Source organism: Osmerus mordax, chromosome 5 (genome assembly GCF_038355195.1).
Source record: "Osmerus mordax isolate fOsmMor3 chromosome 5, fOsmMor3.pri, whole genome shotgun sequence".
Taxonomy (NCBI): Eukaryota; Metazoa; Chordata; class Actinopteri; order Osmeriformes; family Osmeridae; genus Osmerus; species Osmerus mordax.
Window position 1 is genome coordinate 6297012 of NC_090054.1, and position 15727 is coordinate 6312738.

The window sequence follows — 15727 nt, forward strand, 5'->3', positions numbered from 1 at the left end:
TACTCTGCTGCTATCAGCCTAGATAGCTTGGAAGTTCATAACGTCAGTCTGAAGTTTAGATTAAGTTTAGACTAACTTTGTTGATGAATTTAGTTAGCCATAGCCCAGCTACCTAGCATCACCAGTAGAGCCTGCCCAAACAAATATATCAATCTAGCTGTTGCTAGCTAGCCATTTGCAATGTTTATGCTAATATGCTACTACTAGACTACATATATCGGGTACGCCACAGATGGACAGTAACTTTTAAAAATACAATTGACAAGTAAGCAGTCATAGATCAGATTAGTTATAACGTTATTCATCCTCGAATAGTTCTTAAAGCAATAACAAGAACAATATATTTCGTTCGAATTGAAATTGATATTTTGTAAAATAAGAATATATTTTGTTATTACTGAGACCACATGATTAGTCTAGTGCTATAAATTATTGTAGTAGTTAGACTAGATATGTCTAGTAAAGACAAGAAAGCAACCAGTCAAATGGTTATACAGTACTGGTTTTAGATTCTGTCATAACAGGATAGTTATTAGGTAGCTAGTAGTAGAGAAGCAAAGCTTGTCGAGTTAGCTTGTGTTGATAACCAGTGTGCCACATGCTGAACATTTTCTACGGACTAGCTTACTAATGGGTCTAATACTTGCTTTGTTTGGAGTGTAGGTGACGTCCAGAGAAACAACAAGTGGCTAATCATGACCACTAACGTTGACTGTATCCCTACTGCTATATTGAAAGGTAATTGCTGGCTAGCTATCTAACAATGAGTGATTCTGTTTGCAGTTGTATAAGGATTGTAGAGGGTTGGGTGAGCTTCTGGCAGTCATGTTTGTGTACAAAATTATATATCTAGATCTCAGTCCAAGGTTTGGCCACCAGCAGGAATTTACATATCAAAGATAAATATGGTTTTAGTAGATGGAAATTACAGACTTGGGTTAACCAGAGATTTACTTTTGCCTACAGATGTTGTCGCCTATGTTGATGTGTGGTCATCCAGTAAAACGGAGAACTACTCTAAACCATTTATCGAGCTGTTGCAGGAAATGGGAGCTGAAGTGAGACTAGAGCATGCACACACGTGTGCATACACACACATGCACACATACTCTTATTCACACACTCCCTCTACCGTTTTCCTTCCTTCATATACAGTTAGGTCCATAAGTATTTGGACATTGACACAATTTTCATCATTTTGGCTCTGTATACCACCACAATGGATTTGAAATGAAACAATCAAGATGTGCTTTAAGTGCAGACTTTCAGCTTTAATTTCAGGGTATTTACAAATAATTGGACAAACTAACAATCATAAATCTAATTGTCACTTCTAATACTTGGTTGCAAATCCTTTGCAGTCAATGACAGCCTGAAGTCTGGAACCCATAGACATCACCAGACGCTGGGTTTCGTCCCTGGTGATGCTTCAGTTTTGTCTTTAGCAAGTGAAATGCATGCTCAATTGGATTTAGGTCAGGTGATTGACTTGGCCATTGCAGAACATTCCACTTCTTTGCCTTAAAAAAAACTCTTTGGTTGCTTTCGCAGCATGCTTCGGGTCATTGTCCATCTGCACTGTGAAGCGCCGTCCTATGAGTTCTGAAGCATTTGGCTGAATCTGAGCAGATAATATTGCCCGAAACACTTCAGAATTCATCCTACTGCTTTTGTCAGCAGTCACATCATCGATAAATACAAGGGAACCAGTTCCATTGGCAGCCATACATGCCCACGCCATAACACTACCTCCACCATGCTTCACTGATGAGGTGGTATGCTTTGGATCATGAGCAGTTCCTTCCCTTCTCCATACTCTTCTCTTCCCATCATTCTGGTACAAGTTGATCTTGGTCTCATCTGTCCATAGGATGTTGTTCCAGAACTGTACAAGCTCTTTTAGATGTTTTTTTGGCAAACTCTAATCTGGTCTTCCTGTTTTTGAGACTCACCAATGGTTTACATCTTGTGGTGAACCCTCTGTATTTACTCTGGTGAAGTCTTCTCTTAATTGTTGACTTTGACACAGATACGCCTACATCCTGGAGAGTGTTCTTGATCTGGCCAACTGTTGTGAAGGGGTTTTTCTTCACCAGGGAAAGAATTCTTCTGTCATCCACCACAGTTGTTTTCCGTGGTCTTCCGGGTCTTTTGGTGTTGCTGAGCTCACCAGTGCGTTCTTTCTTTTTAAGAATGTACCAAACAGTTGATTTGGCCACACCTAATGTTTTTGCTATCTCTCTGATAGGTTTGTTTTGATTTTTCAGCCTAATGATGGCTTGCTTCACTGATGGTGACAGCTCTTTGGACTTCATATTGAGAGTTGACAGCAACAGATTCCAAACACAAATACCATACTTGAAATGAACTCTAGACCTTTTATCTGCTCCTTGTCAATGAAATAACGAATTCCCTTTATGAGGGAATAACATACACCTGGCCATGGAACAGCTGAGCAGCCAATTGTCCAATTACTTTTGGTCCCTTAAAAAGGGGGAGGCCACATAAAATGTATTGTAATTCCTACACCGTTCACCTGATTTGGATGCAAATACCCTGAAATTAAAGCTGAAAGTCTGCACTTAAAGCACATCTTGATTGTTTCATTTCAAATCCATTGTGGTGGTATACAGAGCGAAAATGATGAAAATTGTGTCAATGTCCAAATACTTATGGACCTAACTGTACATGCTTACTCACAAAATCACTCTCCTTGTGTGATGATAACAGGTCACAAAAAGGTTCAACAAACAAGTTACCCACGTAGTTTTTAAAAATGGCCATCAAGCCACATGGAACAGAGCCAAGAAAACTGGTGTAAGACTGGTGTCCGTGCTCTGGGTGGAAAGGTAAAGTTATTATCCAAAAATAATGATCTACAAATTATTACACTTACAATTTACCATTTACAAGTAGACACTTATACACTAGCTAAATTAAGTGTGGCTGGTTTATTAATTTAACCTTTCTGTTAATCATTTCTACATCAGCAGAAGTAAGTTTCTGCTCAGTTTAATTGCTTACAATTATTGTGTCTGCCACAAGATGGCACTGTTAGTCTAACAGATTGTGACTCACTGGTTTGCGTATCTGGAATCAATTGTGTAAGGTGTAAAGATGAAGGTGAACAGGTGGATGAAGAGTTGTGCCCTGCATTAAATGAGGAAGGCAATCCTGCCTTCAAGAAAAGAACCGTAAGTATTTAACTAAGACTATTGCAACGTTAAGGAGATGCTGTTTAGATAATATTATTGATCAGGGATTGTGTTGCCCAAAAATACACATTTTTTTTATGTCTGTTATTTCAAACGCATACGTTATCTGTAATTAATATGTTGATTCTAAAGCCAAAATTGTTCAACAGTATTTCTTTTTTTTTTTATGTAGCATCGTTGCATGCAGCCTAGAGAGACACCCGAGAAGACCCCTGATGGTGACAAACGCATGAAGAAAAAGCTAGACAAGATGATGAAAGACCTGGTGCCTGCCAAACCTCTCAGTAAGAAACCTTTTTTTACTTTAGGTGACTCCTTCACATAAACATTGTCATGCATTCGTGTTACCTAAATTCAGATGGTCTTTGTCCTTAGTTACAGACGTGTCTCCTTTCATCATTGATGAAGATAATGGGATAGTTTACAGCCCCACTTTAAAAAGGTCGGACTCAATGGCTAAGCGTCTGAAAGTAATGAAAGAGAAGAGGGAAAAACTTTCACCCACAGGTTTGTGTTATAACTAAACTGCATGATGTACAGTATCCAGATTGATCTATGACTATAAACCAATACAATAGCTGAACATGACACAGTAAGTTGAACATGCCACAGAATTATATATTATTTATTTGATTTATATGTTCTACAGGATTAGATATTTTACATATTGAAACATAGATTAATATTAACACATTTCACTACACCACTATCAGTGCATGAACAGCTATTCTAAAGCTTGAAGTACTGTGTTACTGGCCTTATTGTAACTTTATTTCATTTCTTTCAGCTTCACAGTTGGTAGAGTCAGAATTATCCTCTGACTGGAAACCTTCTCTTGGTAGTACACCCACATGTACTTTCCTTCAGGTGCTTGGTACGGAATTACTGGTCAAATCAAAACAAAATTACTTATACTACTTACATTTATTTTGTTCTCATAACAGTATATTGTCACTGCCTGCAGATAATGAATCATATGATGACTTCAGATCATCTTCTGGTGATCTGGTGCGATCTGGCAAGAAACATAAGACACAACAGAAACGCTGGCAGTCGCCTTGCAGTGACGTGCCACCAAAACAGAAATCGTCCATTTATTCTGTTCCTGGTTTGTCAGATGAAGCCAAAGAGTCTAAAGAAAGTAGAAAGCCAAGGAAAACATCCGTCAAAATTGTTCCCGTCAAGGTAGACATGATTTTTAGTTCCCCTGTGAATTGCAGTCCAAAGGGGAGGCATAATGGACAATCAGTGTTAGAATCTGACAGCCTGGGCAACAGAAAACATGGATGTTCATCTAGCGCATCTAAAGAATTGAAAAGTACTTTTTCAAATAGTAGAAGAACAAAGTCCAATGCAAACAAAGAACTTGAGATTGAAAGTATTCCTAGTTGCTCAGCAACATCCACATTCACACCGGAGAGTGGATTGCCTCAAAACATGTCTGGGGACATTTTCCTTCCGTTACTAAAAGAGGGTGAACAAAGATCCAAGCGTACCCGACCTTCTGTTTCTGCCATAGCACAATCCTCTGCAGATCTTGTTGACTCTCCAAGTACTGTTAACACCTCTACCGAGGAGGAGCAGGATGTTTTTGATGATTTCTTCTCTCCAGCTAACCACCCCCAGAGGCAATGTAAAGAACCCCTTTCACGCTGCTTGTCCTTAGGGACCATGGTCCAGATCCCCTTTAAACTTGAGTCTAGCCCTCGGAAGAGGAAGAAACGTAGGAGTGTATCTGCCGGGTCTGCATTGACCCAGGTGAAAAGGAGGAAACAAGATGAGAAGCTGGATACAAACAAACACTCCTGTCAGCCTGCTAATGTCAGCAGTGTCTTAGATCAACAAGTGCCTCTTAGCAAGGCTGCAAAGTGGATTCCAACCTCTACAGACCATAATAATATAACAACGTTGGCTAAAAAACAAATTAGACAGAGCTCATTATCATTCGCTCAGATTAATGAATCATCTACTGGATCTGTTACGACTAAGCCTTCATTGTGTCCTGCTACTTCAAAACCCTGTGTAACTGTGGCTGGAGAAGACTTGGAAGAGCACAGAAGTCCAGACCATCTGGGAAGTATGTGAAAACCAAGCCTGTTGTCATATTTGTTTAATCACAATTGTTACTAATTCATCTTAATTAATAAAGGCCCATTCTTTCAATCTGGGTTTTTATCTTTAAATAACTGTAAGACCAGGGACTATTGGGTTTGACTGGAGTACTGTTTGATATGATAGCTGGGATTACATTTGTTTATGCCCCCAGGAACTACAGTGACATGCATGTTTTATAATAATTGTATGGTAATCTCGATCTGACCTAGGTCAGTGTATTCAGGGTGTGAAAGATATGTACGACGAGAGCCAGTAACTTTAAAAGCTAGATGATACAGTACATTTATAAAAATAGTTCAAAAAAATCTAGCATAAGAACGAAAGAAATCAATACGAAATACGCCTTCATTGTAGCAAATTGTAAAGTTAGTTAAAGTGATGGACAGTAGGCTTACAAGCGCATGGAAGCTTGTATATTACACAAAACTCCAAGTGACTGGTTTATTTAACAACCAACCATAAACACTCAACTATTGTGACCACCCCTCAGAGGTTGTGGGCCAGACATTTTGAAGATATAGAAATGTAGAGCTATATTATTAAAACAGGAGAAGGGATTCCCTCCCCCCATGTTAGCATTATGAATGAAGATGCAATGTCTGGTAGTACATGGCCAGTGAATTGGATACACCCTAACTCAGTCCTACATAAGGAATGCAACTCAGCATTTGTTTAATCTCTGTTTATCTACCATGTACACTTATGGCATATTTAAAGTGAATTGAGGTCATCAGCATGTTACTTTAAATTGATTTGGGGTTGCTTTTAAGTCTTAATTGTATGCCATGTGACTGCCACTGTTGATCTCATGGTTTCACAAACCACATGAATGAGGATTTGATTCTACTTGTGTCCCAATATGTGAAGATATTTCCATAACACTTTTATTAGAGTACCTGGGGGGTGCCTGGAGTAGCAGGGAAAGTTAATTTTGAGTAAAAACCAATTGTTTTAAGAACATATTTCAAAGCAGAATTTATGTTTTTCATTGTAGTGTATGGCATATCGAACACTTAATAAATATAATGTATTATATTCCTTGTAGACCATTTCATTGTCTTATTTGACGCTCAAGTGTTATTGAAGAAAGCTGCACCTGCTGCCGGAGTGGATGGTTGATGTGTTTTTTTTTATGTTTTCAGCTGTTGGCAGAGGAACTGAGTGTGATGCGGCTGATACTGCTGCCATGTCAGAGAGAATATGTGAGCAGAAAAGACAAGTTAATGAGAAGGCCAAGAGAATGGACACAAAAACTAAGGTAAACATGGCCTCACTGAATTATAGTGTGTACATAATGTATTGGGTTTTAGCTACCTCATTTAAGGTTGTGATGCAGACAGTCTGCCAATTTAGTTTTATAATTATGAATTCCTTGAGTTGGTTGTGAAGGAATCTGAAAAGAGAAACTGGTCAACTTTGGTTCCAAGAACCCTTGGTATTAAACAAACTGAACATGTGTAGTGTTTAAATTCCCGATAATCCAGGTGCTCAGAAACTGCTCTTACTCAGGTTGAGGTAGACTCAGCTGCCTACCACAGGGTCTCGGTATACTCCAAGGTTTTCTGTCTCTTACCTCCATGTTGGCAGCACGCAGCTTTGCAGGCCTGTGACATGCATCTGGCTCTCTGTTGTCTTGGTGGTCTCAACCCTGACAGAACCCCAGCTCTTAAGAGTTTATGATGAAAACCCTTTCATCTTTCTGAGGAATCTTGTTAGTGTTGGTTTCTTGTAACCTGTATCATAGAGGGAATGTTTTGTTTCATTCCCTCAGCCCTAGTAGGATGAGATTTGATATTTGAGGTTGTCCTATCAAGAGGTTAGGTTATTGTAAACTGATGCTTTTCATTGAGGTTACAGAGGTAAATTCTCCGGATTGTTCATAGAATACCCTTTGTTCCCTGACCACCAAGTCTTTCTGGTAACTTATCTTCACTTGGTTTAGTGTTTTGAGTTGGAGCATCACAATCTCCTTTGACATGTTGTCCCTGACACACATTAGGGGAGCATCACAATCTCCTTTGACATGTTGTCCCTGACACACATTAGGGGAGGTTAGAGAAGGCACTGTTTGGATTAACCTCCCTCCACACACACACCGCATCTGGACAAAGGTTGTCATACCCAGAGCAAAATTAAGTAATGTGCAAGTGGGCCACAACATGACTGTAAGAGCTGCTTATATTCTCCCTGTTTGTCTACGCTGATAATTACAATAACGTTCTATCATGTGATTTAACAAATCAAGAACCCTAAGAATAAAGACTGAAAGAGTCTTAAGAAGACACTTGTGTAGAGAGTTTTTTTGATGAAGCATGCCATCTGATGTGCCTTGTACCTTAGTTGCAGTAATGTTATTGTTTGTGTACCATTTGATGTTTGTATGTACTCCCTTGATGCTATAAAGATATGTATTTTATATCTGGTTGCGGATTTGAGAGAAAGTCAAGCCAAGTAAGCAGGAGCAGATCCTCTGAAAATGTGATTCTGACTGTATCCAACCGAGGTCTGTGTTTACAGTAGACTAGTGCCTGTGATAAAATATAACAATTTGGATTAGCATTACTACATAAAAAAAAAACAATCCCCATCTTTCATGTGCCTCCACGGGCATCATGGGAACTCATCCCAGCCCCTTCAATTGGTCCTCTGGTCATCCCTCGCCCCATACTTCACTAGTGCGTGAACTAGGAGGCTGTACAATAACTTCAGTGAATTTTGTTTCGTTAATGAAATAATGCAATTATCAAAGGCATTCACAATTAAATTAAACTCAGCGCTTAATGCACTGGAGTTCATAGGATGGAAAATAGGGAAATTCTGTTATTTAGAAGCGAATCTGCCTTTGCAACCGATAATCAGCTGCTATCAAAGCTGTTTGCTGGCTAGCTAACAGAACAACAATATAAAGTGGATGTACTTTCAGAATAAATCTGTGACATAAATTAATGTTTTCTGATGTCAAAACTGCCTGCACATTGCAAATGTACATGCCAGACAATTGAACAAAGAACCAAACTAGTACGGAAGGCCAAAAAGGAGAGAAAATTATGCGTCTTCAAATGAAACCGTATTAGTGTGGACAGGGCCTTAGATGTTCTCCTGCTCCAAACACACCTGATTCAATTGAATGGTCATTATCGGTCTTCTGCAGAGCTTGCTAACAACTTATTTATTTTAATCGGGTGTGTTGGAGCAGGAAAACAACTAAAACAAGCAGGACAGTGGGCCCTGGGGACCAGGGTTGAAGACGACTTGGTAGATGAATTGCAGGTATTAAAGCCTTCAACTGTTGAAGATTAATTAAAATACGACTTTGTATCCATTACCTTCAGACTGTTCAGAAGGCCCCGTCTTTTTCTATTGACAGTTTTTGCAAATTAAGTTAATATTCATTTGTAACAACCCATAATCTGAATTTTGTTCTGTAAAGAGTGCTTTTTTAGGTGATTATTTACCATTACACACTGTCTTACCCCAAATTAAGCAGTAACCAAGCATTTCTCTCTCTTTTTCACTGTATAAATATGATCTGAGTCATTGTAGGAAGCATAGACTGACCATCAAGAGGCTCTTCGTCATACTCTAAAGAATTTCCTTCATTTGTGGAAGGGGTATTGAAATAGAGGACGTGCTACAGTTCACACCAACTCTTTGTCTTGGGTTCATGTTGTGTGTGGACTCTTATTCTTGAGTACTGCCCTATCGTACTGTTGCCAGAACAAGTCCACTGCATGAGATAAGCCCCAAAAAAGAAAGAAAAGCCCCTTAGATGATCCTTCAAAATAGTTGTTGAAATTCCTTGTGTGATGTGCCTCTTTAGTAAAGGAGTTAAAAATGAACAGACTTGCTTGTGCTTTTCAGCTGTACCCTCCACAAAACAGACCCCTGGTCTGGTTTAAAGTCTGAAAAGCATTCAAAAATCACGGTTGGCAGTGGGAAACCTCTTTTTGAGTCAATAGCAGCTGTGTAACTTGCTACAACAATGGCCTTTTTAAATTTCACCTAAACCAGTGTTGGGATAGTGTTAGTTGATATCCATCTGAAAGGAACTTATTTAAGAATCCATTAAGTGAAGGACAATTCCTTGTAATGACAGATGGCCCCTACCATGACAAGTTTACGGAAAGCTAGTCTGAAAACTGCTTTTTCAGACGAGGAAGGGCTGTTTGATGAAGGTGAATGTCAGCAATTCATAGAGATGAATCCTTTTTTTGTATTGACATGAAAATATGGTTTATATATTTTAGCCTCAAGATTTGTGAAATTTGTGAAAAATATTAGTTGAAAATGAAAGAGACAAAGCGTTGAGTTTGGCATATTATCCTTTTTTCTTTCTTTTATTCAGTTGTCACACCTATGTGATGGAAACTCACGTAGAAGTCTGTCCTCATATTTGTAACGTTGTTTTCAATAAAGTTCACTTCTGCCTTTTCCTCTCACCTTTTGCCACAAAAAAGTTTCCATCCTCTCATTTCTGACAGACACTAAACTGTCCTGTTTACTGAACCCTACACCTGGCATTGATGTCACTGCCTGCTACCCTACCCTAAGCAGCAGCTCTCTGCACTGGGCTGTGCGCAGTGGATGGAGATGGGAAGGGAGGGGAGGGGGGGTGATGATGCTGTTTGGGTGTTTTGGCAGCCCTGTGTTCAGAAGACCTTCACTCATAACTTCCTGTTTGGGGGACAGAAGAATATTTCCTGACAGGAAATAGCCTTGTGGCCCTGTTTCTCTGTGTTCTAACTGTTGCTCAGGTGTTCGTTGTTGTAAAAGGGGCTGATTATGTGGAGATGAGCTAGCTCTCAACCACAAGGAACCACCATCCTGAAGGTCAATTATATATGGTTCCCAAACAAGTTTTTGTGTTTTGTGACCTTGGGGTTTCATTTCCGTCTCTCTTCGACAAATATGCAGACATCTGGTATAGGTTAGCTGTTGTGTTGCTGGATTGCAGAGTTGAGGTTGATTGTTCACTTGTCTTATTCAGTGATTGCTTGACCTTACCATTCAGTCTGCCCAGAGATATAAACCAATTAAAATATTCTTAACTTGACTTTTCAACTTTAATAATCCTGTACATGTTTATATCTATAATGTACTAAATGTGTGTACTTGTATTTCAGACGATGAGAACACTGGTCATGACAAGCATGCCAACTGAGTAAGTGCATTTAGCTGCCTATGTATACTGTATCAATACACAGCGCTTGGCATTAATCATTTCTTTATTGTGGGACATGACATGACAACTTTTGTCTCTCTGCTCCTTCTCATCGTCAGGAAGCAACACATTGTGATCCAGGTGGTTAAAAACCTAGGTGGGTTCAGTGTGGTGGAAAGTGTGTGTGAGAGCACCACCCACGTGGTATCAGGAGGACACAAACGCACTCTCAATGTCCTCCTGGGAATTGCCAGGGGCTGCTGGATACTGTCTTTCAAATGGGTGTGTAAACAGTATTGTACTTACTGTCATGGTACGATTTTCTGGACAAAATAGTCTTATTTGCTGGCTGTATCTAGGACATTTGCAGAACAGTTGATCACTATGCATTGCCCTTCTAATTTACAAATCCATGAAAACAGCATCATCATGGACAGGGTCTGTTGTTTTAGCTGTAACTGGCTTTTTGTCGTTTCTGTCAGGTTAACATTTTCATGTATACATTATTTAGAGTAAATCTCTTATCGATTATAAACATTTAGACTTAATGAAATACATAAAATTAATGTTGTTTTTTGGTCACGTCCAAATTATACTTCTGGCAAACCTGACAAATGGGTTATGTTATATTAATGGCGTTGTTCCCTAACAGATTTTGTGGTGTTTGGAACAAAGACAATGGATTCCAGAAGAACCATATGAACTCTCAGACCATTTCCCTGCTGCACCTGTAAGTGTCAGTGTATTTTTACTTTGTACTAACCTTTGAGTACTATTTTATTTCACTAACCCTTTTGAAAGTAATTATAAAAGCCATTTCAAGCAAAGTTGTGTCGTTTATAGCAGAAGTGTCAATGTAAGGGGAAGTCTGCAGGAAACCTGCAATTTCTTTTTGCCATTCATTAATGTTCATGTTGGTTGTTTTGTTCCCGTGGGTCAACTTCCCTGTGTCTATATGGAAGTTGACTTCCTGTAATATTCAATTCATGAATCCTTGTCCTGGCCTGCGTGGTTGAGGGGAAAGAGGTGTGTGTGTGTGTAAGTGAATGTTTCATCACATTTCCTCCTGAAATCACACACAGGCATTTGTTGTGGTCGACCAAATAACCCAGTGAGTCAGTTGGCTGAGCGGTGAGGGAGTCGGGCTAGTAATCCGAAGGTTGCCAGTTCGATTCCCGGTCATGCCAACTGACGTTGTGTCCTTGGGCAAGGCACTTCACCCTACTTGCCTAGGGGGAATGTCCCTGTACTTACTGTAAGTCGCTCTGGATAAGAGCGTCTGCTAAATGTAAATGTAACCCACACCTCGGTCCCACAGGGCCTGTATGAGGCAGCCAGTTTGATTTGAAGGTGTAGTTCAGCATTTTCACTTGTCACTTCACTCTGAGGAGGCCTGTGCTGAGCTGATAGTTTGTCTGAAGGACTGAATGGAGGATGGTGCTGAGGTGACTTACTTCTTTTCTCGGTCTGATGATGACTGACAATCCAATTAAGAAAACCTTTCAAATTTAAAGGGGTGATTAACTGGGTTTTTGGGGTATTTCACACTGTTCCTTAAGGTCTCCGAATAGGGTATGTAACATTGGTTGGGTTGAAAATGGCCCGGATGCTGTTCTATGCCCCCTGATAGATCCTCTGAAATTTTCCCGGGAAAAAACACTAGCTTTTCTCCTTTTATGGTATGCTCATTAATATTTAGATGAGCTGCGCGCTGATTGGTTGGTTTTCAATGAGTGAAGCTGGGGAGCAAAAACGCAACACGGCCAACAGCACTCACTGAAATACCAAAGGTGGAGACTTGAAATAAAAACGCGCAAATAAATCTATTGTGTCTACACAACACTGTTTTCAACAGATTGACTAGATATCATTTGAAATTATAACGTTAGTCGTTTCCACTTCTGTTGGATTGACTTTGGTGGGTAGAACGTTACAGTTTAGCAACCAAACTATATCGTGATTCAACTCAGCTTCAGTTAGATTAGCTCTAGACAATTTGCTGAAAAATAACCTGACAAAGATCTGGACAAACATGCATCGTGATGTTACATAACAACACAGGTTATTTATTTGAATGAAACAGTCAGGAACATGAAACAACGTTAGCCCCATTGCCAATAAACTAGGCTAAATCATCACACATTCTATGCTCTTGCAAGCTAAACTAGTTTAACGTTACATGCCTGTGTTTTCGCTATCTAGCTGTTCTTGCATTCCTTGCAAATCAGCGTTAATAAAAAGCAGATGAGCTAGTCTAGCTAACATTGACTAGACGGGCATGGCTGATGTTTGTCTATACGGTAGCGTAGAAGATCCCTGTGCAGTTCGACCCTCGACACATTTGCGCGAACCATTTCACCAAGGACAGTTTTGAAAACCTGGGACAATGTAGCTAAAGCAGGATTTGCTATGAAGCTGTTGCTGAAAAGAGGTGCGTTCCGACCTTACGTTCATCACAACCGCAAGCTGTAGTATGATTTTGTCGGTAACAGTTAATAGCAATGCTAACGTATCCTGTATCTAGTACCTGCCTTTCTCCAGTTCTTTCAAATAGATAATCTAGACAGGCGTTAGCAATAGGCCAGACTGCTATTTGTTTTCTGGCTATTTTTTCAGAACGTTCCCTTCTAATGCCGACTACAGCTAATCTAGCTAGAGTCATTTGCTAAGTAAAGTATGTTGATGTGTTAAGAAACGTATTTAGCATTCTACCTATGCTAGATACAGGAGACGTTAGCATTGCTAATAACTGTTAGCGACAAAATCATACTGTAGCCTACTTACAGCTTGCGGTTTCGATGAGCGTACGGTCGGAACAGCACATATTTTCAGGTTCAGCTTCATAGCAAATCCTACTTGAAATTGTTCAAGGTTGTCAAAACTGTCTTAGGTGAAATGTTCAGAGCAAATGAATAATTGAGTGCAGGGTTTTTCCTGGGTCAAAATGGGTCTTCGGTGCTCCCAAAAAAAGAGGGTTATCCCCCGCCGAAACTAAACATATATTTCGGAACAGGTAAATGTAATAGTCTAATAGCTGTAATATTGCACATATTTTCGTCCTATTTCCCCTAAAGCAATAAAGTTAGGCTACATAAAGACACCTTACACTCATAAAGTATGCTCTAAATGGCATAAATGCTGCCAATTAATAATTGACGTAACAACTTATTGTAAATGGTCTAGCCTAGCCTATCGATTAAGGTAGGCCACTATGAAGCATGTACACAGCCTGCTTCATTTGATCTTGATAGGCTAAGCATTCTGTAGCAAATAATAACAATAAACCCACTTTTTATTAATTAAAACTACTTCATCATAATAATGCACCTAAAATACAAGCCTGAGCAAGAGCAGTAATCGCTATCGAATCAACAGACTATTTAGCTAGCAAGGGAAGAATACAAACAACGAAAATTACCAGTTAACTTGATTTAAATTTGCAAGAACTATAGGCTTATACAATAACAGGCTTAAATGAACTGACAACATAAATTATACGATTTACAGTTCTTAAGGACGCACACACGCAATCTCAACTGCGGTGTGAAGCGCGTGTCTCCGACAGGCACTCTAACAATCACTCCTGATAGACGGCCTAAGATTTTGTACAGCCTGTTTTCTGATACCGTGGCGGCAGAAATTTTGCCATAGAGGAAAGACTGCAATATATATTATCATTCCAGGTTAAGAATACCAATGGAGGCTGCGTTGGAAATCGGAAATCAAACTTTTGTCAGCATTTTGAGTGGAAATTTCATTTGCATTTGTACAGGTGTATTCGTGCACGTCAGGCTGGCCCTCGCAGCGGAACGACAGTTTACTGGCCGCTCTGTCCATTCGCGCACCTCACAGTTGCGTATTGATCAGACAAGAAGACACGCTTATCAACTTGATTATTATTGATCAAAACAGAACGAGGGTTCGGCTGTAGCCTACTTGAAACATACTATTCAGAACATATTCGCTGACATGCATTGCACGCGTGATGAACACAGCTTTTTTCTTTTCTTCATTGCAGACTTTTTTTGCCTTTGGAACTCGGGATTTGTCATTGGCGCTCGGGAAAACGGATTTGGCGCGCGCCAAAATGTTCTCTATGCAGGAAAAACCCTGATTGAGTGTCGAACTTAGCCGGGATCTTCTCATAAACAAACAGCAGCTATGCCTGTCGAATGTTTGGCTCCTTGGGAAGACTATGAGTGTTAGCCTTCCCTGTACAGCCTGGAACACGACCGTGGTCCATTTTCAATATCCTTGTTATAATTCAATACGTTCTTCTTTGTAATTCCTTAGAAGTAGCCTACACAGAGCAGCGCGCAACTAAACTAGTATCGGAGATCTACGCTACCTCGGACTTGGCAAGAATACCAGTGAGTGGGCTGGTCTGGATGTACATTTTGGGGCGTGACAAAGATACAGACCAGGAGCCGAGTGCACCAGCTGGGCGTAAAAAAGTTGGTCTTAACTCCTACGTCGGTCTTAGCTACGTCCGACTTTGTGATTTGAATTTACACCGAGTGCACCAAGCTTGGCAGGCCACGGTCGTAGCTATGCCTGGTTTTAAGATGCGCGTCCTTGTGAAAATGCGAAAGCGTCGATCGTTGCCAAGCAACACATTTAAGAGCCACCTAGCTAGCCTATCTCCCTTCAAAACAAGCCATGGTTTAAAAAAGAAAAGGAAAATACATTTTACTGATAGAGAAATGAGAAAACCTCTAGAGTTGTTTACTCAGAATAGAAGCGTGCTCACGGGGAAATTTAATAATATCAACACAAACAAACAAACAGCTTGGAAATAGATCACCAATAAAATTAACAGTAGATTTGTGCGATCACGGAAAACTTTTTCTCACCTTAATGCCCTTTCCATATGTTGCCTATAAACAAGACGCGCTGCATGTGCGATCAAACTGTTGTACATTATAATTACCATGGATATTAGTCCGATTTTCCAACTTACGCCTGCTCCCCACTAGGCGTAAAATGTACACCCAGGTGCAGCACATAAAGGGCTTAAGTCTAACTGGTGCACTAGTCGTAACTTTAAGTTAGTCGTAACTTTCAGTTCTACGTCGGACGTAGCGTTACACCCAGGCGTACGCCCAGCTGGTGCACTCGGCTCCTGAGCCAAAAAAGGCGGGCTTTGTTGAAAAGCTACCGTTTCAAAGCCAAATTTTTTCATTTTGAGATTTGCATAGGAAAGAGGTGTCAATGGACTTTGAGGTTCACTGTTCAT

The 15727-nt window shown here is 40.0% G+C and overlaps 1 protein-coding gene across 4 annotated transcripts in view; it reads left to right on the forward strand.

Annotated features, from left to right (window-relative positions):
- The first annotated feature begins 667 nt into the window (after positions 1 to 667).
- The window catches only part of mcph1 (microcephalin 1), a 33655-nt gene continuing 18595 nt past the window's right edge, over positions 668 to 15727 (forward strand). For 2 of the 4 annotated variants that reach the window (XM_067236141.1, XM_067236143.1), the window contains exons 1-11: positions 668 to 738; positions 967 to 1058; positions 2731 to 2849; positions 3110 to 3194; positions 3388 to 3499; positions 3591 to 3722; positions 4003 to 5292; positions 6473 to 6588; positions 10454 to 10491; positions 10611 to 10773; positions 11144 to 11221. In XM_067236141.1, coding sequence (XP_067092242.1) covers positions 696 to 738; positions 967 to 1058; positions 2731 to 2849; positions 3110 to 3194; positions 3388 to 3499; positions 3591 to 3722; positions 4003 to 5292; positions 6473 to 6588; positions 10454 to 10491; positions 10611 to 10773; positions 11144 to 11221 — 2268 coding nt within the window. In that variant the 5' untranslated portion in view covers positions 668 to 695. The remainder of the gene's footprint in view (positions 739 to 966; positions 1059 to 2730; positions 2850 to 3109; positions 3195 to 3387; positions 3500 to 3590; positions 3723 to 4002; positions 5293 to 6472; positions 6589 to 10453; positions 10492 to 10610; positions 10774 to 11143; positions 11222 to 15727) is intronic. The other 2 variants (XM_067236142.1, XM_067236144.1) reach the window with 2 other exon arrangements.